General features: G+C 39.1%; 1 protein-coding gene across 1 annotated transcript; it reads right to left on the bottom strand.

The window, feature by feature from the left end:
- Positions 1-687: 687 nt before the first annotated feature.
- On the bottom strand, positions 688-25,913 carry LOC308689394 (uncharacterized protein). The gene is made up of 2 exons (XM_081363042.1): positions 25,759-25,913; positions 688-1,968 (listed from the first exon to the last, which is right to left on the bottom strand). The coding sequence occupies exons 1-2, from the start codon at positions 25,853-25,855 to the stop codon at positions 1,052-1,054; spliced, it is 1,014 nt and encodes a 337-aa protein (XP_081219168.1). The 5' UTR covers positions 25,856-25,913; the 3' UTR covers positions 688-1,051.
- Between the last annotated feature and the right edge of the window lie 347 nt (positions 25,914-26,260).

The raw sequence follows: 26,260 nt of genomic DNA, 5'->3' as shown, positions 1-26,260 counted from the left end.
GAGGGACAGAAATCTTCATTTGCATTTTGAAGATGAACGGAAGTCTTACGGTTTTAGAATGACATGAGGGCGAGTAATTGATGACATTTATTACATTTTTGGGTGAATTATGCTTTTAATTTTGACAAAAAATCGCTGCTGCAGTCTGTCCGGCTTAAATCCATTCAAACAGGTGGACAGCACGGCTTTGTTTGGAACTATTGAGAGCCACATAAACTGGGTAACAGTGTGGTGGTCAGATCAAAGGCTGTTGCAACTCTTTTTTTAACAGCTCTGGGCTGCGTTTGCCAAAAGCATTGTAATCCTAATTTGGTTGTAGAGACCACTGATTGCAACTGTTCTATGATCAACTTAGACTTACGATGCTTTTGGGAAACACAGCCCTGGACAGACCCACATACAAATTGAGCCCTGTCAAGAAAGTCTAAAATTGTACAAATACAAGGTTATTCATACACGTGACGATTTTCAAATGCAGATTCAACAACCATGCAGAAACGTTCAAAAAGCATCAGTTTACTGTCAGGGATTTGTTGTGTCGTATCACGCCACATGCAGTGCAAATGCAGCATCACTAATAATAATGGGTTCTATTGTCTTTAGCTCTTGCCAATCATGTCCGGTGTAGAGACAGTGTAGGTTCTGAATGTGTGAATTGCTGTTTGCAAATATGAGCTATTAGTGATTAATGTGAATTATCATGTGCATTTATTAATATTCATCATTTATAAGAGTCAATTCTAGCACCATAGTTAAAGCATTTTAGCAGATGGCTGCAATATAACGTGTTTAGTCTATATACTTTTTTTATATATATAATTATTTACGTTGTGGAATTTCACGGCAATAGGGAAGGTAATTTATTCAATATTTTGTTTTCGTTGTATTAAATAATCAAATATAAAATCAAATATATGAATTACACCTTTATACAATCTAAATTATTTTAACAACAATTCATCATTTTTGTTGCCATTTTAAATTACCAATAAAGTTCAAACTCGAGTGAATGCTCTTTTTTTTAAACCTGAGGAATCCACACTGAGGAACATTACAATTTCTTTTCAGAATGAGTTTGCAAATGACGTTTCAGGTCTGTGTGAAATGTGAAACTCGTTTCACACTGAAGACAAGTGAAAGGCCTCTCTCCAGTGTGAAGCCTCATGTGAATGTTAAGGTTTCCTTTAAGCGTGAAACTCTTTCCACACTGAGGACAAATGAAAGGTCTTTCTCCAGTGTGAACTCTTATGTGAACCTCAAGGATTGCCTTGTTTGAGCAAGTCTTTCCACAGTGATGGCACATGAAAGGCTTCTCTCCAATGTGAGTTACTACATGATTCTTAAGGTGATTGCTTTCTGTGAAACTCATTCCACACTGATGACATATAAAACTTTTCTCTCTTGAGTGAATCCTCATGTGGCAATTAAGGTTTACTTTACATCTGAAACTCTTTCCACACTGACCACATGTGAACGGCTTTTCTCCTGTGTGAATTCTCATGTGAGTCTGAAGACTTTCTTTCCGTGAGAAGCTCTTCCCGCACAGCTGGCAGGTGAAATAGCTCTCTCCAGTGTGACTTCTCATGTGGGTATTAAGGTTTCCTTTATGTGTGAAACTCTGTCCACACTCTTGGCAGGTGTAAGGCTTCTCTCCAGTGTGAACTCTCATGTGTACTTTAAGGTTTTGTTTTTGAGTGAAACTTTTTCCACACTGCTGGCAGGTGAAAGGCTTCTCTCCAGTGTGAATTCTCATGTGGACTTCAAGGTTTTGTTTTTGATTGAAACTCTTTTCGCACTGACGGCAGGTCAAATAACTGTTGGATTCGGTCTTCTGAGATCCTTTTTGTGGGGAAGACTTTTCAGTCTGTGTGGATTTTTCTCCAGTCATGAAATTATTATGTTTTTCATACTGATTTGTCTCTTCCATTTCATCCAGTTCTTGATACTCCTCTTTCAGTGCCAGTAAGCCTAAAACCATAAAAAAGCAATGACAAATACAAGTTAACCAGTTTATTAGCACAAAGACACATAGTGTACATCAAACCAACCTGAAAGCATTAAAGCATCAAAACCAACATAAAGCATCAAAGCCTCTTCTAGTGCTATCAGATCTTTGGACAACATGAAATCTTTTGATAAATGAAAGCATTTCACCATTTCATCAACACAAGTATGGGGTGCCACAGTGCTCAGTATTAAGTCCTCTGCTTTTCTTCTTGCATACACTTCAACTGAGGGACATTATCATTAGATTTCACTGATGATCTTTTGACAACATGAAATCTTTCAATAAATGAAGACAGATGATTCCATCATTTAATCAACACAAGTATGGGGTTTCACAGGGCTCAGTATTAAGTCCTCTGCAAACTTGAAGTTGTGAAGTTTTGTCAGGTTGTAAGGAAGTATAATTCTGAGTATCATTGTCATATCAGTGAAATCTAATGATAATGTCCCTCAGTTAAAATGTATACAAGCAGAAAAGCAGAGCTATTATTGATATAAAAGATGGGATGGCCAGTCATTTTCTTCTTTTAAATTAAAGGTGCTGTAAGAATGACAGCTAGTGGTCGAGACAGGTACTGCAGTCCAAATTTAAAATATCAGAGATTGTTGCTTCTCCCGCCCCCTCCTCCTCAGACTGACGCACAAAAAAAAATCCAGGAAAAGATTTACTATCTCTTAGTGTTGTGATCCCATGACGTGAGAAAATTTCGCTAAAACACTCACCGAGTTTTTATTACTTGTTTAAATAAGTTTTATTAATAAAGCAAAGGCAGAGAACCAGTTTATTTGTAGTGCATTGACAACAGTTTTATATAATTAGTTTATTAATTAAATTAATAAAAAGACAAAAAGACCTTGAGATATGTTTGGTAATTGTACCTGAATGAATTTAAAATTAATTTGCTATATTTCAGATCAATATATTTGTTTTCCTTAAAATTCTAATTAACACTAACTTTATTCTCATTTTAATTATAAATAATTGATTTCTGTATAAAATAATACTACTATTAAAAACACATTTGATTTTTTTTTAATCAATGTAGAATGTGTAACTTAAAAAAAACAGATTAGTGCTCTGTTTGAGGACAATAAATGAAAACCAATGCAATATGACGAATGTCCAAAATATGGCACCCACAGACTGTTTTAAATGGGGTTGAATAAATATTTTTTGCTTTTAAACAGTGTGTGTGTGTGTGTGTGTGTGTGTGTGTGTGTGTGTGAGAGAGAGAGAGAGAGATTATGGTTAAGTGACAGTTGTAGGTTACAGTTTGACAAGAGTTTACAGTTTGACAAAAGCACAATGTTGTGTTTTATTGTGAGTGTACACAAATATAAGTAAACACTTTGCAGTTTGATGTCCTGTATGAACAAAATGACGGAGTATGTTTTTATGTTTCCACTGTTCGATCGCGCCCGCGCCTCTCTCTCTCACACACACACACACACGCACGCACATACACACTAAGTATTCCAGCATTGCAATCTTGACATCGCAGCCTGTTCATTATAGCCAAAGAGCTTCAGAGCTAAGGCGGGGCTACAGATTAGATGTCCCTAAAGAACCCGATTATCAAATAGGAGTTCCGCATTACATTAATTAATTTGCACGCGAGTTTTATTTATTTTTATACCGTGTATTCTCCGTGTATATTCATGCACCGAACCGTGATGCCCGTACCGTTTCAGTTCAATACGAATACATGTACCGTTCCACCCCCGATGTATACCGAGGCTTTTTAGGTTGTGTGGAATCTGCAATCTCTGCCGAATCTGCAATCTCTGCAATGATGTTCGACTTCACCAGTCGGAGGTCACTAAAATGAATGTTAAAGAGGTGTGTGAACTCGCAAGTACGATGTCAGACACTGTAATTTGCTCTGGCCCCCTTCCTGTTCACCGGAGTGATGAGATACTTAGTAGACTGTCCTCACTCAATGGCTGGCTGTCTATGTGGTGTCCGCAAAATAATATAGAATTCATAGACAATTGTAAACGTTTTGGGGGTAGACCTGACCTGTTGAAACGAGATGGTATTCATCCCTCCTGGGATGGTGCAGCTCTTCTCTCTAGTAATATGGCACATAGTCATAGAGCTCAAACATGACGAATTGGGGTTCTGGGGCCTCATTTATAACCGTTGCGTACGCACAAAACAGGCCCTGAAAGAGGCGTACGCCAATTCCGACGCATAAGTTGTGATTTTTAAAAACAAACTTAATGGGAAAACTTGCGCACCTGCACGCAAAGTCTGACCCATGCGTACGAACGTTTTGGAGATGGAGCAGTTTGGCGACACCGATGGTGAGCTGGAGTTAAATGTCTTTTTGGTCACTTTTAGACAGAAAATCTAAAGACATACAGAAAGATAATTACAAAATATAATTTCACTCACCAAGTCTATCACTTGAAGCAAATATCCATCCCTTCTTAAATGTCCGCGCCAGCGAGCGCGTTGGGCCATTTAGTGAAACTGACGCAAATAACAGTTTAAATAAATAAAATAATTATTTAAACTATGTTTTACTTCTGATATAAACATTGAGATTAAATAGGCCATTCAAATTAATGGAGTTAAACACTTAAACATAAAATCATTACTGAGAAGTTACAACATTTTTTTATATTCAATCAATAGAAATATTTGTTGTGGATGCAATGTTTTTGAACACCTTTCCTGTGGCGTGCTGTGTTTTAATGTTTTAATCACAGAGATAATTGCTTATCATGATAATACCAGACTGTCTGAGAAAATAGTTTTGTGCAAATAATGCCCAAGGCCTATCTGTTTCCATTAAAAATATAAATATAATTTGGCCGGTGGAAAAGATTGAGAAAAACTTTCTCTGAAATGTATTTTACACTATTTGATTTATGTATTCAAAAACAAGGCAAGGATAGGCTAATGCATGATTTGTATTCATGTAATGTGTCTTGTACCGTTAAACGTTATCACGTGGATGAATAATCATATGCAAATGATATGCATAAATGATATGCATATCCATATATGGTTATGTTAGAAATTTTGGTCGCTCCTCGTGATATCGCACAGTTGAAGCAGAGCTACGAACTGATTGCCGTAAACTCAGTGTTTTTTCCCTCACTGCGCCTGCGCAGTTTCATCTGCAGCAAAAAAAAAAAAAAAAACGAAAAAAGGGAGATCTTTAAGTTCTGTAGTTCAAAGCTACAAATTACGGTTGCTTACCTCCAGTTCATGTTGCAAAATGGATTAACCATTACCCACTTCTTCCAAGCCACCTGCGATGCACACTTTGCCTCTTTTATTGTTAATTAAAAAAAAAAAAAAAAAAGCGGTTTTTAATTTTCAATGATGAATTATTGGAGTGTTCGGACATATTATAGACTATTAATAATTAATTATAGGCCTATGAATATAATTCATTGTAATCGACCTAAATGTTTTAGACAATTTTTAATGAGGAGAAGTAAGCTGTAGGCTAATATTTTATTATCCTCACAGCGCGTTGGTTATGCGCTATGAAATTGTTGCGTTGCAATTTAATTATAGCCTATCACTTTAATAATAAAAGCAACCTTCCCTAATAATAATAATAATAATAATAATAATAATGATACAATACTAGCCTACTAATAATTTTATATATAAATTGGAAATGCTAAATCTTCTTGATATTGATAATATCTCTGGATAGGCTACATGATATGGTCTATAGGCGCAACCCGGCACGAGGACTTATCGCGCTGAATCGCGCATATTTCACACGTATAGTGTGAGCAGTCAAGTCGCAGCTCGACGTTCGGACCGTACAGTGTGAGCACAGAAATCCTGAGCTTTGGCTTTACATCGCATGCGATCTACTCGTTCAGTGTGAGTAGGTTCCTTGCTGAAATCGCACAGACATCGCACAGTGTATGCCCGCCTTAAATCCAACCGCTGTGCAAAGGGTGCATTGTGAGGCCCATTAATTTGCTGTCTCACTTTGTGTACAAGGATCATGTCTCTTCCCAACAATATTCAGATCTGAGCATCAGGATCTAGCTTCGGGATTAACTGTGCCACAGGTTTTAAAGGGATAGTTCACTTTGAAATAAAATTTTGGTATGTTTTAGCTTACCTCAAGGGCATCCAAGATGTAGGTGTCTTTTTTTTCCGCAGTAGTTTCAATTTTGATGTTTTTAGGCCAAACCGTTCTAGTCTGTCAGTCATATAATGCAGGTAAACGGGCACCGTCTCAAAGAGCAAGCACAGAGTCCAAATTAAAACAATTCCACATCGTCCAAATGAAACAATTCCCCATCGTAAGTACACATTGATGGCCTAAGACACGAAACGAGCGGTTTGTGTGAGAAAACGAAAATGTGAGAAAATATATACACTAGACGTCGCCTTGGCTACTGCAGTTCATTGGAACGAAACCGTAGCCAAGCGACATCTAGTGTATATATCTATACCCGCCAGCGGGCGGGTATAGATATATACACTAGATGTCGCCTTCGCTACTGTAGTAGCCATCAATGTGTACTTACGATGGGGAATTGTTTTAATTTGGACTCTGTGCTTGCTCTTTGAGACAGTGACCATATACCTGCATTATATGACTGACAGACAAGAACGGTTTGGCCTAAAAAATATCAAAATTGAAACTACTGCGGAAAAAAAGACACCTACATCTTGGATGCCCTTGAGGTAAGCTAAAACATACCAAAATTTTATTTCAAAGTGAACTATCCCTTTAAGCGTGAATGAGCAAGAGCGACCTCTGGAGTGGGAATTTCAGATCTGCTACTCATTATCTCATTTCACTCTATTAGTGGTGGGAGATCGAGACACATCTTTAACTCTTGTGTCTCTATTTGAAAGCCGACTGCTTTTCTTCCAGACATTTCTATGAAACCAGCACATGTTCTCAACAAATATGGAGAGGGGTTACTTTGGATTCCGAATAGCCGAAAGAACTCTCCTTTGGCCAGTGAGAGGTTGCTCTGGTCGTCAATGATGACATGCATCTTGACGGCTTGTTCCAACTGTCCTTGAGGAAATACATGCACCAAGCACATTTTTGCACAGGATCACATTGGAGTACTTTCTCCACAAACTTCTGTGCACCTTAAAGTTACCTCTGGAGTAGCGTTGTTCTGTTGTTCTGTGTCTGGTGAATAATCATAGGTGGAGTTTCACTTTTGTGCTGGGTGGCAGATTGTGGGGGAGGGATTTATTACTTAATAAATAATAATAAAGGAATTAAATAAATTAAAGGATAAAAAGGAATTTAAGGGAATAAATAAATAAGAATGGTAAAAGAAGTTCTAGGTCTAATTGTAGTAATATAATGAGGTAATCCATTTAAACTATTTGGAAACATGTTTATTTTAAAATGTGCATAGATTCACTCTTATTTGTATGTCTATGCGTCAAACGCAAACGTTTCTTGTCTCGTCGCATTCACTTATGAACTACATGAATCATGATTGCATATTTTCAATTCAAAACAAAATTTCACAAAAAGTTGAGCAGTCTGCATGACTACATAGTCTATTACTGTTCGTCGCTGAACATTTCTATCATAAAACAGTTGTCTATTACTTATATCTACTTAAATCTTTCCACAAACTCTCGTTGTAAGTCCCGCCTTCTTTGATTTAAATTGGCCATTTCAATCATTTTGACATTAACGAGGCAGAGTAGCCTAAAAACGTAACTTTTATAATTTTTTGTCATCCTAACAACAAACAGCTTTACTCATTCTACACTAACATTATAACAAAAGCATTGTTTAAATTTTATTCATAGCTCAGAGAAAATCATTGCCTCTGGTATGGGGGGCAGAACCTGATGTTTTAATGCTACAAAGACCTCTTATTTGTCAAAAGATCAAGGCAAATTTGATTTCTCATGTCATGACCCCTTTAAACAAGCAGTTGACAAATTATCAGACACTATCAGAAAACTACGTATAATAATGCATAAACCTAGGCACATTTAAAGATTTATTCAAGACTAATCATTTATAACTTTAAGTGGCCAAGAGCGGTCTGATCTGGTGTAGCTACTGTGTGTTAAAGGGTTAGTTCACCCAAAAATGACAATTCTGTCATTAATTACTCATGTTGTTCCAAACCCGTAAGACCTTTGTTCATCCTCAGAAAACAAATGAAGATATTTTTTATGAAATCTGAGAGCTCTATAACCCCTCCATAGACAGCAATTTAATTACCACTTTTAAGGCCCAGAAAGGTGGTAAATACATTTTTAAAATAGTCTATGTGACTACAGTGGTTTAACCTTAATTTTATGAAGTGATGAGAATACTTTTTGTGCGCAAAAAAGACGACTTTATTCACCACTTTCTTCTCTTCCATGTTAGTCTAGTCTCTGTAATGGAAATTTTACATTTAGATGTGTTCTGTTACATTTAGGTGTGTGCAACTTGTTAACGTTGAACATTTATTCTAACTCATAAGCATTTAAGGAAATATAATCATATAGGCTTGCAGGGGCAAAATGTTCTGGGTAGCAAAGAGACTATGAGTACTCAAAGTGACCTATTGTGTACTTCAAGTGTGAAAAGTATGTGCGCAGCTTTGATGAAAATAGAGATAGGCAAAATGTGTGAAATCGAGCAGCAGCTAATAACAGGAAACTTTTGCAGACATGGTATATTTTTGCAGACATGGTATTGTCCTGTCTAGATAGAATTTATGTTAGAAGAGATCTCGAACAAGACATGTTGCCTTTTAAGGTAAACCAAGGCGATCTTTTGAGACAGACCAGGATGTGTTAAGGGTATATAGCTGGGCAAAAAGGAGAAGTCAGCGCCCTTCTCATATCAGACTCTGACTGATGTGTGAACAGCCAATTTCTTGCAGGAAATAAAGATCTTTATAACTTTTGAAATCTCCAGCTGTCTTCCAATTATTATTGAAAGTGGAGAAAGAATTTCCACGTCAAATGGCGACGAGGATGGGATTCGCAAAGCTGATGACCTCCGTGGACGAAGCAATTGATTGAACATCCCAAAGACAAGAAAGTCTCTGGCTCCGATACCCCAACGCTAAACTGCAAGGGACGGGAGAATTGTAGACACCACGGCAGGCCTAGGTGGACGCGATCCCGAATAAAGAACCAAGCTGCAAAAAGCACGGTGAGAGAAAATTATTTACGTGGTAAATAAGAAAATTATTTGCGTATTGAATATTTTTCCTAAAAGGGTCAGGATTTTTGGAATAAGCCTGAAAGTAATTTCCAAAAGGATTTGAGAATAAGCCTGAAAGTAATAGTCTCAAATGCAGGTGTTAATTGTTTTCCCAGAAGGGCCAGAATTTTGAGAATAAGCCTGAAAGTAACCTTCTCAAAAGTCTAGACAAGTTTGCGGTTTGGAATAAGCCTGAAAGTAACTTCCAAATATTTAACAAGGCACTTGTCTGGGAAAAAGACCTAGCATCGACGGATGTGGGCATGTTTGAAAGTCCTAGATCGACGGATTTAGGCAGGCGTGGTGGCCACGCTGGGGGAAAGAATTGGCACAGTAAATATAGTACGTGGTGACCACGTGAGGAGAAAGATTTAAATACGCAAGTATAAATACTGAAGAATTTAAATACGCAAATATAAATACTGTTGAGTAAAAATAGTGCAAAATGGGTAATGTTAATGATAAAGAATTGGAGACAGTGGATTTCTCAAAAGGGAATTATTGTTCCATGACCAAGAAAAATGGAACGGGGTGGCATCATAGGATACCACAGTTAATAAATGTGTGTTTAATGTAAGCATAAGTGTTTAATGTCTGAGTGTAAGCCATCTGCAAAAGACAAAGGAAAATTGGACAAAAACAAGTCCAAAAAGAAAGGAAGAAGATAATTATGACTTCGATGGTCGAATTATAGATGTATGGTTAAATGAGGCAATTACCAGACAAAGAAGACAGATAAACGCAGCATTAGTACCATTAGAGAGTACAGATAGTAGAGAGACAAAGGCAGAGGAAGCCAGGAAAACTTTACTAAACTCTGTTTCTAATTCTTCCGAGGAAATGAGATGCATGAAAACCCGCCTGGCTGAGGACGACCGCTGTCCGGCTCCCTACTCCCCCTACCAACCACCACCAGCAGTGGCCCTCCACGAACCACAAAGACAACCAGGAGCAATGGGAGGTCAAGATCCTGAGGAAGGCAAAGAAGAAGAGGGAACGAGTCTGCAAGCAAGACCACCAAAATCAAGACCACCCATATCAAAGCCTGCTAGGTTCGATCACCCTGCCCTCTGCTCCTCCAGACTACACTCCTCCATCTCCAAAATTCGTAAATGTTCACCAACCCAAAGAGAAGCACAGGCCAGACAATCAAAGATAAGTACGTATGAAGAATATCTGAAAACTGTTTTTTTCTGGACGGTCTGGACCCTGAAATAGGGAAAAAGGTCAAAACAGCTTGTGTGGGGTACCACCAAGCGCGGCTGGAAGAAATCCGACGACACGCAACGCATCAACAACAGCTGCTGAGAGACCAAGCCAAGAACAAACAGAAAGAGACTGACAAAGACACTCAACTGGCTCTGCTGAAGATGGGGTGGAAGAGGACGTGGAATGGGTGACCAGCCCGCAAGGGACCCTGAAGCTTGTTATAATTGTGGGCGAAAAGGACACGGGAGAAATGACTGTCCGGATCCTCCAAAGAACAGAGGATTCCAACAGCCACCAGAGCCACAAGGAGATTGAAAGAAGGAGGGGGAGGGGAGCGACGGTGAAGGGTCTGACTCCCAGGTGGTAAATATGTCTAATCTTATCTCTTTTTCTGCTCCTTGCAATGAAGAAAATGTGCTTGCTGTTTCTTGCAATGAAGAAAATATGCTTGCTGACACTGAACTTTTGGTATAAAGCATTTGCAAAATTACCAATGATTGACATTAGTGTCGAGGGAAAGAAAGTTAAGTTTCTAAATTAACAGTGGAGTGAAGAACTCAGTAATTAAAAATGAACAATTGCCTGATTTAACTGTATTATCTGGAAAATGGACAACCTCCAGAAGTGCCACAGGGCATCTGGTAAAGGAACCATATACAGCAGATTTGTCTTGTCAGATTGGTGATCGCTCATTTTCTCATGCTTTTCTTGTAACTACTACCTGTCCTTGTAATCTTCGGGGAAGAGATTTGATGTGTAAACTAAAGCTGAATTTGTATTGTGATGACAGTGGCCTCACTGCTGATATGAGCATGGTGCGAATGCCAACTGAAACATTAAATGTTTTTGAATGGAGCACTCCTCAGTGTGGTCTGCAAAACAAAGACACAAATAGGATGCCTCCTGACCATGATTTCATGGAAGAAAGTGATTTGCATTGCACATGTCATGTTAGCAGTGAGCCAGATGAAATTTTTGCTGAAAAATGGTCTGAACTAGAGATTGAGGAACTAAAAACCTCAGAGTTAATTTGGTCAGATAAATGGTGTGCTGTGAAGGTTGAATTGACTGATAGCCAAGCATCACTGTATGATGTGGAGGGGGCCGTCCCTCACATCCTTTTAGCTAAACCACAGACTGCAGAGTGGAGAGAATGGGGCTTTTTGTGAAACAGTGTGACTAAAAGATTGGTGGCTGACAAAATGTGTGGCCATCTGAGAGCACAGGGTTTTACAGACAGTCACTATAAGAGAAAATATTAAGGGAATCAGAACTGTTAAAGTGATGAATAAATAGTGCTATATGAATTGCACGTGTTTAAATATTATACTTTTTATATGAAGGCGTCTAGAATTTGTATCCCGTTATCCCTGGGAGACAGTGTGGAAAAACGGTTTTGATCTATGAGATTCTAAGAGTCAATGGTTTACTGTATGTTTAACTAAGATAAATTTCTGTGCATTGTGCATATGAGAATGAGATTGGGTGACCAACTTTAAATATAAATTGTGGGTTGACAAAAATATTGGTCACTCCATTTCATTTAAAAGGTAATTTTCTAGATTCAATAGAAACAATGTTTTCTAATTATAAACATTTGAAATCACATGCTGTCATCATCAGCGAGATAGAAATGTTTTTTATTTTTGTCCATGGATCAAAGATTGTGTGAAGATTTCCAAATCTTCTTTTAAATAGCTTATGAGCAACAAAAAAAGGTTGGAAAATTGAAATTGTGCAAAGAACGACAAATTGCATTTGGGAAATTAAAACGGATTCTCTCAACTGCAATTGTAGGTCTATACGATTTCTATTTAAAGTGTTTAATCTATTTGATTTTGAAAAGTTAGGTTTACGTTCACTGTGTTAAACTTGAACACATGACTACTGCATCGGACAACTGAGAATTGATATCGTAACGTTCAGACACTGTCGCAAGGGGAATGCCACAGTGTGTCTACGTTCAGTAGTTTCTGTCGTCGTCGAACTTTGTTACCGTTCATATTTGGTGGTATTCCACTCCTAATATATGTTCCCCATTCAGTTCATAAACTGCTAAGGCAGACAAGAATGAATGAATGAATCTCTGGCCAGAGAAGGGTGTGTGGAGTGTGTGAAAGTGAGTGTGTGAATTATGGTGTTCAGAGACATAAATGATGTCAGTCAAAACAGCTGTATCTAAACAGGTTAAAATATGACCCAACAGGGAAGAAAATATACCCAACAAAATAACAACCATGGATGATTTTGGCTAACTATCCTGAGCTGGGTTATTGTTGTGGCAGAAATAAACAATGCCACACGCGCAGCGTATAACTTTGGGAAGGCAGAGAGCAAGCAAGCTTGTCCTGTCTACCCCATATTTAACCTTTTACAGGATGTCATGATGGATCTCATCGAACAGAACTGATTCTGTTCCAAATGTATAAAGTATTGTCTTGTCACTGTTTGACATGAAATTTTACAGGTCTCATCAAAAAGGATGACAGGTCGGATAAGCAGATGAGTCCGGCGACATGATACATGATGTTGTAATTAACAAAAATACTTAAGGTCTCCATTCACAGGTGAAAGCAGCCAGGAAATGGTTCACTCCACAAACAAGGTTCCCATCTGGGGTGCAGTGACACCTCCGTCCAAGCATCTCGACTTAAACTACACCAACCAGCCTCAGCAACCCCAAACGCCGACACCAACGACAACGCAAAGCGTAAAGTGAGGGACAAAGGAAGTGCTAGTAACTTTTCCTCCCTTGCCAACGTGGGATAAGCCCATTGCAACGTTTCGCAAAGAATCACCCTGGTGAAGATGGAACGTCCATGGGGCAACGAGATGATCAACACATCTGGAGGAAGATGTGGACCAACTAATGGTTCAAGCTTAGCATAATAATTAATTGTGTGTTATGTTAATTGATGTTTTTATTCAGTTCAATCAAACTGTGCGACTGAGAATTGATATAGATCTCATGATTTGAACAATTACTTAATTAATAGGTACATTCAGGTACTCGTAAATTAAGAAGAGGAAAATGTCTTAATTCTGTAGAGTATAAGGACTCTAAATAGGTACATTACTGTAAAGAAAAAAATAATCTAGGGACTATTTTTTGAGGAAAACTTAAGGGGTTAGAACCCTAATTCAGATATCATAGATGCTAAAAAATGAATAGTTGTAATAGTTGTTCTCTAATAAGAGAAGTTGCTTTGCTGGACTAGGTCCGAATAGATAATTGGGTAAACTTCTATAGCGATTAATTAATGACTACATTGAATATTTTTTAGGTGTTTCCATTTGTTAAAATAGCAAAAGAAAAACTTTCAAAAGGAGATTGATTTTGGGAAACATATTTAATTTCTGGATTATTATTAGTTAAAGAGGTTACCAGTGTGATTATTGAAATGTTCCTTTCATGTATTGTCTAATGTCTGTATCTGATATCTGAGAGGTGACTGCGGGTCTAGTCTATCTAGGAATACAGTAACAGTGCTTGCTTATTTAGCCCGGCTTCCAGAGATGAAATGTGGATTTGCTTTGTTGAGAAAGGTCTTCAACGTATTAGAAAAAATATGAGCACAAAGTTAAAACCTAGACCAAGAACAATGTAACTCAAACATGTTAAATTTAAACTAAAATGAATCTAAACAGTTAATTTTAAAAGACATTTCAGTGAAATAGAATATTTGCTCATAAAGCAAAATTCTAAAAAGCTTTCTTAATTCAGAATGAAGTTACAGATTTAATGATCTGGATCAATGGATCCATTATGAGCTATTCCGCATTGCAAACAAATAGAGGCAGGACATGTTATGTTATGTCCATCAGTTAATTCTGGGAAAAATAGGATGGTAGGAAGATAGGTAATTAAAGATTAAATGGCACATCAGCAGCTAAAGCTATTATCATGGCAAGAGCTTGGGTTAATTTTAAAGTAATGACATTGTTTGAAACAAAATAATACAATTATTGATATTTGTGTTAAAGATAAAAATGAAAAGATTATATTGTTTTTTTGGTTAGATTTTATTACACAAATCCTTAAATGGATCTGACTAAGTAAAACAATCGCCTACTTGAAATAAAAGCTAGCAAAATAAGGTTAAGAAAAATGGTTAATCAGCAGTATCAGCCTGTTAAAGGCCTAATAGATCAATGTGATTCAAAATTTAGCTTGATTCAAAGTTAAAAGGCAATGTACTATGGTATGATTAGTTTTTTTTGAAAATAGAATTAGATTGCTAGAATTAGAATGTTGGGAAGAAGATGAAGTTGAGGTTACAGTGCCTGAAGATGAGGTATACGAGAACGAGAGCGAACATGAGTTTGACTAAGAAATTAAATGACCATGGGAAAATTTACCTGTTGTAAATTACTATGATTATAGGAGAAGTAAATGTCAAAATTTGTGTGTATGTTCTTTGAATGAACATGGGGTGGATTGTAATGGAAATTTTACATTTAGATGTGTTCTGTTACATTTAGGTGTGTGCAACTTGTTAACGTTGAACATTTATTCTAACTCATAAGCATTTAAGGAAATATAATCATATAGGCTTGCAGGGGCAAAATGTTCTGGGTAGCAAAGAGACTATGAGTACTCAAAGTGACCTATTGTGTACTTCAAGTGTGAAAAGTATGTGCGCAGCTTTGATGAAAATAGAGATAGGCAAAATGTGTGAAATCGAGCAGCAGCTAATAACAGGAAACTTTTGCAGACATGGTATATTTTTGCAGACATGGTATTGTCCTGTCTAGATAGAATTTATGTTAGAAGAGATCTCGAACAAGACATGTTGCCTTTTAAGGTAAACCAAGGCGATCTTTTGAGACAGACCAGGATGTGTTAAGGGTATATAGCTGGGCAAAAAGGAGAAGTCAGCGCCCTTCTCATATCAGACTCTGACTGATGTGTGAACAGCCAATTTCTTGCAGGAAATAAAGATCTTTATAACTTTTGAAATCTCCAGCTGTCTTCCAATTATTATTGAAAGTGGAGAAAGAATTTCCACGTCACGCTATTCACATAGAAAAAACAGTTCAGCGTTTCCAGGTTCTAAACGGGTCAAAACACTGCCTCGCTAGTGGCTGACGCATACGTGTGATGCTGACACAGCCAATAAATAGGCTATGTTCTGACGTAGAACCCAGAAGTGCTGCACAGTTTTTTGGCAGAATGACAGAATTTTCATTTTTGGGTGAACTAACTCTTTAAGCTACATAATGTTGTTCCATGCACAATCTGGTGGACTTTGCTTTGGAGCACAAAAAATGTATGTAATATAATTTAAATTCTAAGAAGTGTCAGGGTTCCAGACTGCGACCAAAATGGTCGCATATGTGACCATTTTTTGAGAATGTGCGAGTTAAAATTTTATGTGGTCGCATTTGTGTGAGTGCATGGTCAGTTAAATTCATGCATGCGCAACAGAACGTCGTTGTATCAGCAGCTGCTGCAGTCCGTAACTTATGTTCAAAACGAACGAGTACATCATGAGTCCATTTTCCAAACCGTGTTTTTGACTTACCCTGAATCACTACGGTACGCCTATAATAAGTGTTTATATTCTGACTATTTTATCCCGGGGTCGGACGGCTCGGCTGCGGAGTTGCACAGTGCCTGCGTGACTCGCTATAGTATAGACATTAATGGAGAGAAGTAGATCCGGCTACAATGTTCTTCCGCAAGACACTTATTTATAAACAAATTTTATAAAAAGACGTGTACACTGATGGTGAAACGCGCCAGTTAGAAATTCAGGATGAAATTGCTGAATACTTTAAAAAGCAAAGTGTGGAGGTCAATGATGCTGGTGGAAAGGACAAACCAACGAGCCAGCACACAGACACAAGTGATGACGAGAGCACAGGTGCGGACAGGGAGGAACCGCCGAGTGAGCAAATGAAAAAGAAAAGGCACTACTTCCAGCAGCAATGGCTTAGACAGTACCCGTGGTTGCGATACGAGGCTAATGTCATGCATTGTTTGTACTGTAAACAGTGTTGCCCATCCATTGCAGGTCATTCTAAATTTGTTACGGGGTCTACGCAATTTAAGATTGAGTCTATTAAACTGCACAATGAAAGCAAAAAACATAAAACCTGTAGGGACCGGTGTGTCTCACGAAACACCGAGCCCCTTCCTACGGCTTTTCAGCGGTTAGATGAGAGTAATCGCTCGACAGAGGAAAAGGAAATGATTATAAAATTTAACACTGCTTATAACATAGCAAAAGAGGAACTCCCGTTCACAAAATTCAAATCAGAAATTATACTGATGAAAAAGAACGGGTTGAATGTTAATCCCACTTATGCCAACGACATGGCCTGTGCCCAATTTATAGGAGTGATAGCAGACAATCTGCGAAAAAAGACGGCTGACAAAATTGCCTCCGCCCACTATTTATCATTTATGATTGATGGAGATACAGACATCTCCAACAAAGAATGTGAGATTGTCTATGCCCGTGTCATTGAAAATGGAAGACCTACCAATATCCTGATTGGTCATATTGACGTTCAACACACCCATGCAGAAGGTAAGGAGTGTGAGATTTCTGATTTTTGTTACCATACAACTATAAACTTTGATAACGAAAAATATGTATCAGTGTATGATAATAGTCTAATCTTTTAAAATTTAATGCATACATTTGAATGTTTAATGATTTTTAAAAGATAGAAAGATGATGATGAAAGATGATAATAGACAGACAGACAGATAGACAGATAGTATATAATTCAAATGTAAAATGCTTAAAATTACAGATTAAAATTACTGTCTGAGTAATTACTGAAAATTACTGAAAATCCTGAAATTTGGCAATGATAATTACCAAATATTACATGTGTATTTATATAATATATTACAGGTATTTATGCTGCAACCAAGAAAGCCTTTGCTAGCCTTGGTCCAAAATGTGAGAACTGGCTTGAAAAAGCCATAGCCTTGGGTGCTGATGGTGCTGCAGTGAACCTGGGCCACAAAGGTGGAGTGATAGCCCTCCTCCATGCAGAGGTGGGGTCCTTTGTTATCCCATTCCACTGCATGCCACACAGGTGTGTTGCAGTTTAACATCTGCCTGTATACATAAATAATCTTTTTACAAAATCTAATTACATTATACCTGACCATTATTATATTATGTTCCACACAAAGACTGGAGCTGGGATTGTTGAGTGTACAAAAGGATGTCTCTATGATTGGGCAAGTATATGACCTGCTACACCTCATCTGGAAAACCTACCACTTCAGCCCCAAATCAATGAGGGAGCTTAAAGCATTGGGAGCTGAAATTGGAGTCACAGCATACGCACCCAGTGGGGTGAAAGGGACAAGGTGGCTGCCTCATGTGTCCCGTAGTTTGAACACGTTCCTAAAACTAGGGAAGGATGGCGACCCCCAGAGCTCTGGACAGTTTGCTGCAGTATATATGCACATGGACCACCTGGCTGGTGCCTCAGCCAATGCAGACATAGCTGGCAGAGCAAGGAAGGTTAGTATCTCACCTCTTTGAGTTGGATAGTGTTTCATTATTGAAATCAGTTTTGACTTTGTATAAGAACGGAAAAGTGTTGTATAAGAGTTGAGAATAAGAAATATTTATACTTTTGCAGATCAAAGCCACCATGGAGGATGGGACATTTGTGGCATTCTGCCACTTCCTGTCAGATATTTTTTCTTCCATCAGCCGATTCAGCCTGTTGCTCCAGAGAAATGATGTAATTCTACCTCAGGTAAGGGAGATTGAGAGAATATGAGCCAGGGGTGACATATGTTTGATCTAACCCCTAAATATGTTTCATGTAAGAAAACAACTGTCTTCCCAGGTTGTTAGTGCCATTGAAAGTCTCCTCGCTACCATACAAACTATGGCAGCCAGAGTCAAACCAGATGGTAAGCTGTCAGAGTTCCTGACAGCTATTAAGGAGCAGCACCAACAGAAAGAAGGAGAAACTGGAAGACAGAAGTTAAAGTATCAGGTACATTTATGGACTACATTATGTAATGTTTAGTTCATGTTAATGAAATGTACACAGTTGAGTTTTTATGTAATGATTCATAGGGAGTCACCCTTATAAAAGGTGAAGCTCAAAAGCTGGCAGGAGGTCAACCTATCAGCCAGTGTGCCCCGAGATTGCAGAAAGCCATGGAGCTAACCTGTGAATCCACAGTAAAACACCTAAAAAAAAGATTTGACAGCCTTCTTGGTGAGTTGTTGTATTTACAATTATGTCATAATCTCACTGATAGGTTCCAACACTGTTGCTAGGCCTTTGTATTTCCTTATCTTCAATCTCTGTCATTTGGTAATAGAAGAGAATATAACGAACACCCCAACAGCCAAGGCAGTAAGGTGTTTCAATGTCTTCAACCATGACTCTTGGCCAGAAGATAAGCTGGAGCTCCTGGACCATGGTGTCAAAGAGGTGAAGTTTCTCCTAGAGCACTACTTCACTGTCCTCAACAGGTGAGTTTTTATGCTGCAGGCATGGGTCATGTTTCTGTTGACATTATAACTGAGATTATATATTAAGAACCTTTTTTTTGTTATTTTCTGTTGTATGTCAGGAATGGATGCAACAATAAACAGGCAATAGAGGAGTTCCAAGAGATGAAAATGACAATAAACACGTCATTCAAAGATAAAAGTTATCTTGCACTGTGGGAAGTCATGATGACAAAAGAGCCCTACTGCTCAGACTACAAGGTAGGCTCTGTTAATTTCAGTATATGAACAGAACATGATCATTGACACTTTATTTGGAGTGAAACTTGAAGTGGTTTGATCAGTGGTTGTTTTTTACAGAATGTTCTGCACCTGGTCAAGATAATGCTGCTACTCCCAATATCTGCAGCAGTGTGCGAAAGAGGATTTTCATGTCAGAAGAGAATAAAGGCCATCTTCAGAGGTAAGGCCATCTTCGATTCTCTGCTTACTTTGAATTTTTAACTTCACATAATTCTGTATTTTAGTTAGACGCGCTGCTTTATTTAACATAAAGCCGCGAGTGATATTGATTATTATTGCAGTCTAATTTGCACTTAAGCCGTTGCTCTTATTGCAGTTTCGTCTTGGCACATTTTCGCGTTATTCAGACTTAATTGCCCGACCGAAACAGCTGTACTCACTCAAGCGGTGAAAGCATTATCTGTATATCTGTGTAATTTGCGCGCTGTCGCGGAAGCGTCAGCGGAAGCGTTCAGCTCTCGTGTTCAGCCTCCTCGTGTGAAGACCGACTCGGGTAAAGACCGTCGACTCTACCTGCGCGACTCCACCGAGCAAGGACACCAGAAAGGCACTTAAGTATCTCCTTTTCCCTCTTCTTTCACTCTTTTTATCTTATAGTTTACCTTAAACAACATGTGCTTTCAACACATTCCTGTTATCACTCGGCAACGCCCTTTCATCACGCTCAAAAGGCAGCGCAATACTGCCAATCTGCGTCCCATTCTCCCATCCGCACACACTCCTCTCTCTCTTTCCGTGGGCCTATGGAATTGCCAGTCAGCAGTCAATAAAGCTGACTTCATTCCAGCCTTTGCATCTCATTCTACTCTAAATATCTTGGGCCTGACTGAGACCTGGATTCGTCCAGAAGACTCAGCAACCCCCGCTGCTCTCTCTAGCAATTTCTCCTTCTCTCACTCCCCTCGCCAGTCTGGGAGAGGCGGGGGTACAGGGCTCCTCGTTTCTAACAATTTCAAATACTCTGCGCTCTCTTCTATATGCAACAACAACTCATTTGAATATCATGCTATTACACTCACAACTCCCATTAAGATCCATATTGTAGTCATTTATCGTCCCCCAGGTCAGCTGGGTAACTTTGTGGATGAGCTGGATGTGCTGCTGTCCTCCTTCCCTGAGGATGGCACCCCACTTCTAGTCTTTGGTGACTTCAACATCCATCTCGACAAGCCGTATGCAGCAGACTTCATCTCTCTCCTAGCCTCTTTCGATCTTACACAACTCATCACCACAGGTACTCACAAATCAGGCAACCAACTGGACCTGGTTTACACACGCAACTGCACCACAGACAACATCTTGGTGAGACCTCTCCATGTCTCAGATCATTTCCTCATTACCTTCAGTCTACAACTCTCTACCCCTGCACCTCCAACCCCACCACCAGTCACTTTCAGGCGAAACCTGCGCTCACTTTCCCCCTCCCATCTTTCCTCTGCCGTCTCATCTTCTCTTCCCCCACCCTCACAATTCTCATCTCTGGATGTGAATACCGCAACGGATACCCTATGCTCCATTCTAACCTCTTCCCTAGACAATATCTGCCCTCTCTCCTCCAGGCCAGCACGCGCTACTCCCTCTAACCCCTGGTTATCTGAGGTTCTTAGGGAACACCGGACCGAACTCAGGGCAGCGGAGAGGAAATGGCACAAATCAAAAGACGCATCTGACCTGAGTACGTATCAATCTCTCCTCTCTTCCTTTTCTGTTGATGTTCATGCTGCAAAATCTTCATACTTCCACAACAAGATCAACAACTCCTCCAACACACGATTACTCTTCAAGACATTCAACTCTCTCCTCTGTCCACCTCCACCACCACCCACCACCTCCTTAACTGCTGACGATTTTGCGATCTTCTTCACCAACAAAACAACATCTATCAGCAGTCAGTTCGCAGCTCCACACACGCAGGAACCCAGACCGACCCCTTCCACAGCCAATATCCTTCTGCCCTCTTTTTCTCCACTAACCGAGGAAGAAGTATCTACACTTCTCCTCTCCAGTCACCCTACCACCTGCCCTCTTGACCCCATCCCCTCACACCTTCTACAAGCCATCGCTCCCACACTTCTACCAGCACTCACACACATCATCAACTCATCCCTCCATACTGGCATTTTCCCTACAGCATTCAAGCAGGCTCGGGTTACTCCACTGCTTAAAAAACCAACGCTAAACACATCATTTGTAGAACATTACAGACCTATCTCTCTCCTACCATTCATTGCGAAGACACTTGAAAGAGCTGTTTTCAACCAAGTAACATCCTTTCTGTCTCTCAACAACCAGCTGGATGTCAACCAATCCGGCTTCAAGAAAGGGCATTCTACTGAGACTGCATTACTGTCTGTCACAGAAGCCTTACGGATCGCAAAAGCTGCTTCCAAATCCTCAGTCCTCATCCTCCTGGATCTGTCTGCTGCCTTCGACACTGTGAATCATCAAATCCTTCTGTCCAGCCTCTCAGCACTGGGCATCACAGGAACTTCACTCCACTGGTTCAAGTCCTATCTCACAGGTAGGTCCTTCAAGGTCGCATGGAGAGGCGAGGTATCCGGAGCACATCAACTGACCACAGGGGTTCCCCAGGGTTCAGTTCTTGGTCCCCTCCTCTTCTCCATCTACACCACATCACTGGGACACATCATACAAGCACACGGCTTCTCCTACCACTGCTATGCTGATGACACACAGCTCTTCCTCTCGTTTCAACCAGATGATCCCACAGTAGCTGCACGGATCTCAAGCTGCCTGGCGGACATCTCGACGTGGATGAAGGAACATCACCTGCAGCTCAACTTGGCAAAGACTGAGCTTCTCGTCCTCCCTGCCAATCCGTCTCTACAGCACAACTTCAATATCCAGCTAGAGTCATCATCAATCACCCCATCAAAGTCGGTGAGAAATCTTGGAGTAACGTTTGATGACCAGCTGACCTTCACAGATCACATTTCAAAGACAGCTCGATCATGCAGGTTTGCTCTGCACAACATCAGGAAGATCAGGCCTTTCCTAACTGAGCATGCAACACAACTTCTCGTCCAGGCCCTGGTCATTTCTAGGCTTGACTACTGTAATGCTCTTCTGGCCGGACTTCCAGCATGTGCAACTAAACCCCTACAAATGATCCAGAACGCCGCAGCCCGTCTTGTCTTCAACGAGCCAAAGAGACCCCACGTCACTCCTCTGTTCAGCTCACTGCACTGGCTACCTCTCGCTGCTCGCATCAAGTTCAAGGCATTGACGCTTGCTTACAGATCTATCACAGGCTCAGCTCCCTCCTACTTTCACTCACTCCTACGAGTCTACATCCCTACCAGAAACCTACGATCGGCCAACGAGCGACGTCTCGTGGTTCCATCCCAGAAAGCCACAAAATCACTTTCCAGAACATTCTCATTCACAGTTCCATGCTGGTGGAACGCTCTCCCCACCCTCATCCGGAATGCAGAATCCCTGACAACATTCAGAAGACAGCTGAAAACCCATCTATTCCGGGAGCACTTAACCTCATAAAAAAAAAAAAAAAAAAAAAAAACCTCCCCTTTCCCTCTAAACCTCGCTTATCGGGCTTATGCTACTCTGAATAATGCCTGAACTTTGTATCTGGAGCACTTCTTGCGCTGCTTTTTGTTTTTGCCTCTTCATGATGACTCGCTTAATCTAGTCCTACTTTGTAAGTCGCTTTGGATAAAAGCGTCTGCTAAATGACTAAATGTAAATGTAAATGTAAAGTCGGACAATAGAGCAAATCTGCATACTGATACTGTGGAGGACCTCATTAGAATTAGTGTTGAAGGGCCAGAACTGATGGATTATGATGCCAGTCAGGATGTTAGGCTGTGGTTCTCCCAAGGAAAGAGGACCAGGAGGCCCAACTATAAGAGCTGGCCACTCTGAATTCAATTGCTACTGTATGTGTTACTGAAGTTGACATTTATTCACAACCAAGGAGACAATGGGTTGAACAGCTGTGAAGACAGTAAAATTATAATCAAACAACAATTAACTTAAATTAAATAACATACTTGGTTTACTAATAGATTTTTTGAGAGTTTTCTGATTTGATAGTTAAAAGATTAAAACATTTTGCTAACATGAGGTCTTGTGTCACTGTCAGTCTTTTTACATCAGTGCAAAACTAGGGTATGCAGATTAAGACCACTATTCATCAGAATGCATTGATTAATCCCATGGCATGTAGAAAAAAAAAAAGAAAGGTGCGACCAAATCATATGCTGGTGCGACCAACTGAGAAAGTTGGTAGCACCAGTGCAACCAGTGGAAAAGTTAGTCTGGAGCCCTGAGTGTGCCAGCAGAAATGGTATTAAACGCCACATCAGTATGTACTGTTATGTGGTTTTCTACAGTTAAGTACCTGGGTGTACCGTTTTGTTTTGACAGTATTTTGTCCTTTGATAATCACAATTCTAACATTTGCAGAACAGCCTTCTACAACCTCGTTGCAGGGTCAGTAAATAAGCTTTAGTTCGTTCAAAATGCAGTGGTGCTTAGGTGCAAGAAACAGGATCACATTCACCCAATTCTATCATCACTATATTGACTGCTTGTTAGGTTTCGTGTCAATTCTGATAATTAGACAATGTTTTGAATGGCCCAAAGCTCCTCAGACGTTAAGATATCTTCTACTGTTAGCCTATATAATCCCCTATGTTCATTACGGTCACAAAATTTTGGCCTGCTGATAGTACTTTGACAACTGCAAACCACATAAGGAGGTAGATACTTTTCCTGATGGTCTCCTAGACGCTTTTAATAGCTTTCACTGTCCGGGACTCAGATAATCTCAATTTAAGCCTAGACTAAAGATGCATCTTTTCAGCCAAGAATAAACAAACGTATTCCTCAATGAATATGATACTCACTTTATTTTATTAGCAAAAGGCCCAGTGTCTCTTTATTCTAGTTGAATTTGATTCAAATATTTAAATATTTAAAATATTTTAGTTCTTGCCCAGAACAGAACCGTACCGCCAATCCAAACTGTATGATAATTCTTAATCATCTTTGATGGTAGTGGTCCTCACAGAAATAATGCTATAATCATCACTTTTCATGATTAGTTAACCTTGAGAGCTGTAATAGTAAAAATGGGCTAAAAGTTTTCAAGAGAGTTCAAAGATGTTAGCCAATCACAGCAGTGGGCGTTTACACTGAAGTCTCACAGTGCTCCCTGTCATAGCTATGCAAAGATTCGTAAAACCGTATCGTAGCTATTAAACTACTTCTTGACAAGAAAATAGAAATTAAATCTGTATTTAACCGTCAGAATGATCTCAAAGTAAAAAGAGTTGCTCAAGTCTGAGTTTGTGGTGGCTGTGCTTTAAAATTAAGTACTACTGTAAGGTTAACCTAGCCTGGTCCTACCACACTCTCGTACATTTAATTTGTACAGAGAGTCTGGCCACTCCCCATTGACAAGCAATAACTTCCTTGAAGGCGGGTACTCTGTTGGAGTTTAAAACTATTGGATTTGCCCAGAGCCACTCTGGATCTGCCATAACTAATCACACAACCTCAACGTCATCGTTTTCAGCCATTCCCTCTGTTCGCTGATTGGACCAGTAAAAAAATGGCCGGAGAAAACCAGCGAATATACCGCAAACCCAGATGACGTACTGAAGGAAAATGAAAATTGAGCGGAAGTACGTAGGAGGGCGGAGCCAGGCTAAGGTTAACCCTGCCTGGCTTAAAAGTTTGAAAATGATTAACAGTTAGAAACATTTGTTAGAAATTTAGAAAAGTAATCAAATGTAATCAGTTACATTACTTTAATAAAGTAATTATTAAAGTAACTTTAATAAAAAGTGGTACAATACTTTTTAAATAGGGTAACTTGTAATCTGTAACCTATTACATTTCCAAAGTAACCTTCCCATCACTGAATACAATGTATACAAACATCAATTTGAAATATGTGAACAATATAGTGCAACATATAACACCATGTGCAATATACAGTACAGAACATCTTTCTTTCTTTCTGTTTTTTTTGCTTTGACCCTTCTAAGCTATTTGTTTGGGATGTACTCAGGCTGTTGACCCCAGACAATAAAATGTTATTTAACATCATGTTTGTTTGTTTTTTTTTAACAAATGTAATATCACTCACTTTATTCATGTCTGTACTCTGCATTTGTGTATTGTTTGGAGGATTCTAGGTATTTTTAAATGTATATAGATAAAATTTAAAAATATATTTTAAAATAGGTTTTTATAAATAAATAAAAATAACTTCACATTTTATTGTCTGGGGTCTCTGAAGAGGGGGGAAATTATTTTTCAGCAAACGTCATTTGGGGTCAAAAATACCCTGCTTACATAGGCTAAATAGCATAAGCCAATTAAGCAAGAAGATTATAATTAAAAATATAACCCATCAATAAGACAAAAGGTCAGAAAAAAACTGGTATAACACTTGACATTCTGTCCCCCTCACTTTTGAAATGATGGCTATGCCCTTGATGTGTAATATGTTGTTAACTGTGTATTGTGAAGTGCTATACAAATAATTTTGACTTGATGCTGTAGAGGTTGACATATCAAGGACCAAATGACTGAGTTCAGCTTTGAGAATGAAAACCAACCTGTTTGTTCCTCAGTATCTTCATGTTTTACGCCGAATGCTTCTTCAATCCTGATGTCTTCACTCTCCTCTTTAATAAACGCCATCTTTATAATCATATGTTATGTGGATCTCAGTTGCTTCACCAGGAGTTTTTCTGTGTTTTTGGATACTCTGCTATATTTAAGATGAGAATAAATAACAGAAAGAAAAATAAATCCAAATTAAATCTGGGTAACACTTTATCTTACAGTGTCATTGTTACATATGTTACATGTACTTACTAGTAATAACAGTAAATTATGCATACATAATACATACATTATTTCATGCAACTAAGCCTCAACCAATCTTGATCCTACCCTAACCCTATAGTAAGTACATGTAGTTGCTTAATATTACTGAGTACTTAAATATATAATTACACTGTAATAATGACACCTTAAAATAAAGTGTAGCCTAAATCTGTGTGTGTGTGTGTGTGTGTGTGTGTGTGTGTGTGTGTGTGTGTGTGTGTGTGTGTG

This window comes from Scardinius erythrophthalmus (genome assembly GCF_964197995.2).
Source record: "Scardinius erythrophthalmus genome assembly, chromosome: 4".
Lineage (NCBI taxonomy): Eukaryota > Metazoa > Chordata > Actinopteri > Cypriniformes > Leuciscidae > Scardinius > Scardinius erythrophthalmus.
Note: the sequence above shows the minus strand (reverse complement) of the source record. Positions and strands in the feature narration are given on the sequence as shown.

What these genes read in the sequence shown, in the direction of transcription:
- LOC308689394 (XM_081363042.1), bottom strand. Translation starts at nt 25,855, where the DNA reads ATGATTATAAAGATGGCGTTTATTAAAGAGGAGAGTGAAGACATCAGG. An exon ending in AGATACTGAGGAACAAACAG is followed by an intron (nt 1,969 to 25,758) that starts GTTGGTTTTCAT and finishes TTATGGTTTTAG; the next exon opens with GCTTACTGGCACTGAAAGAG.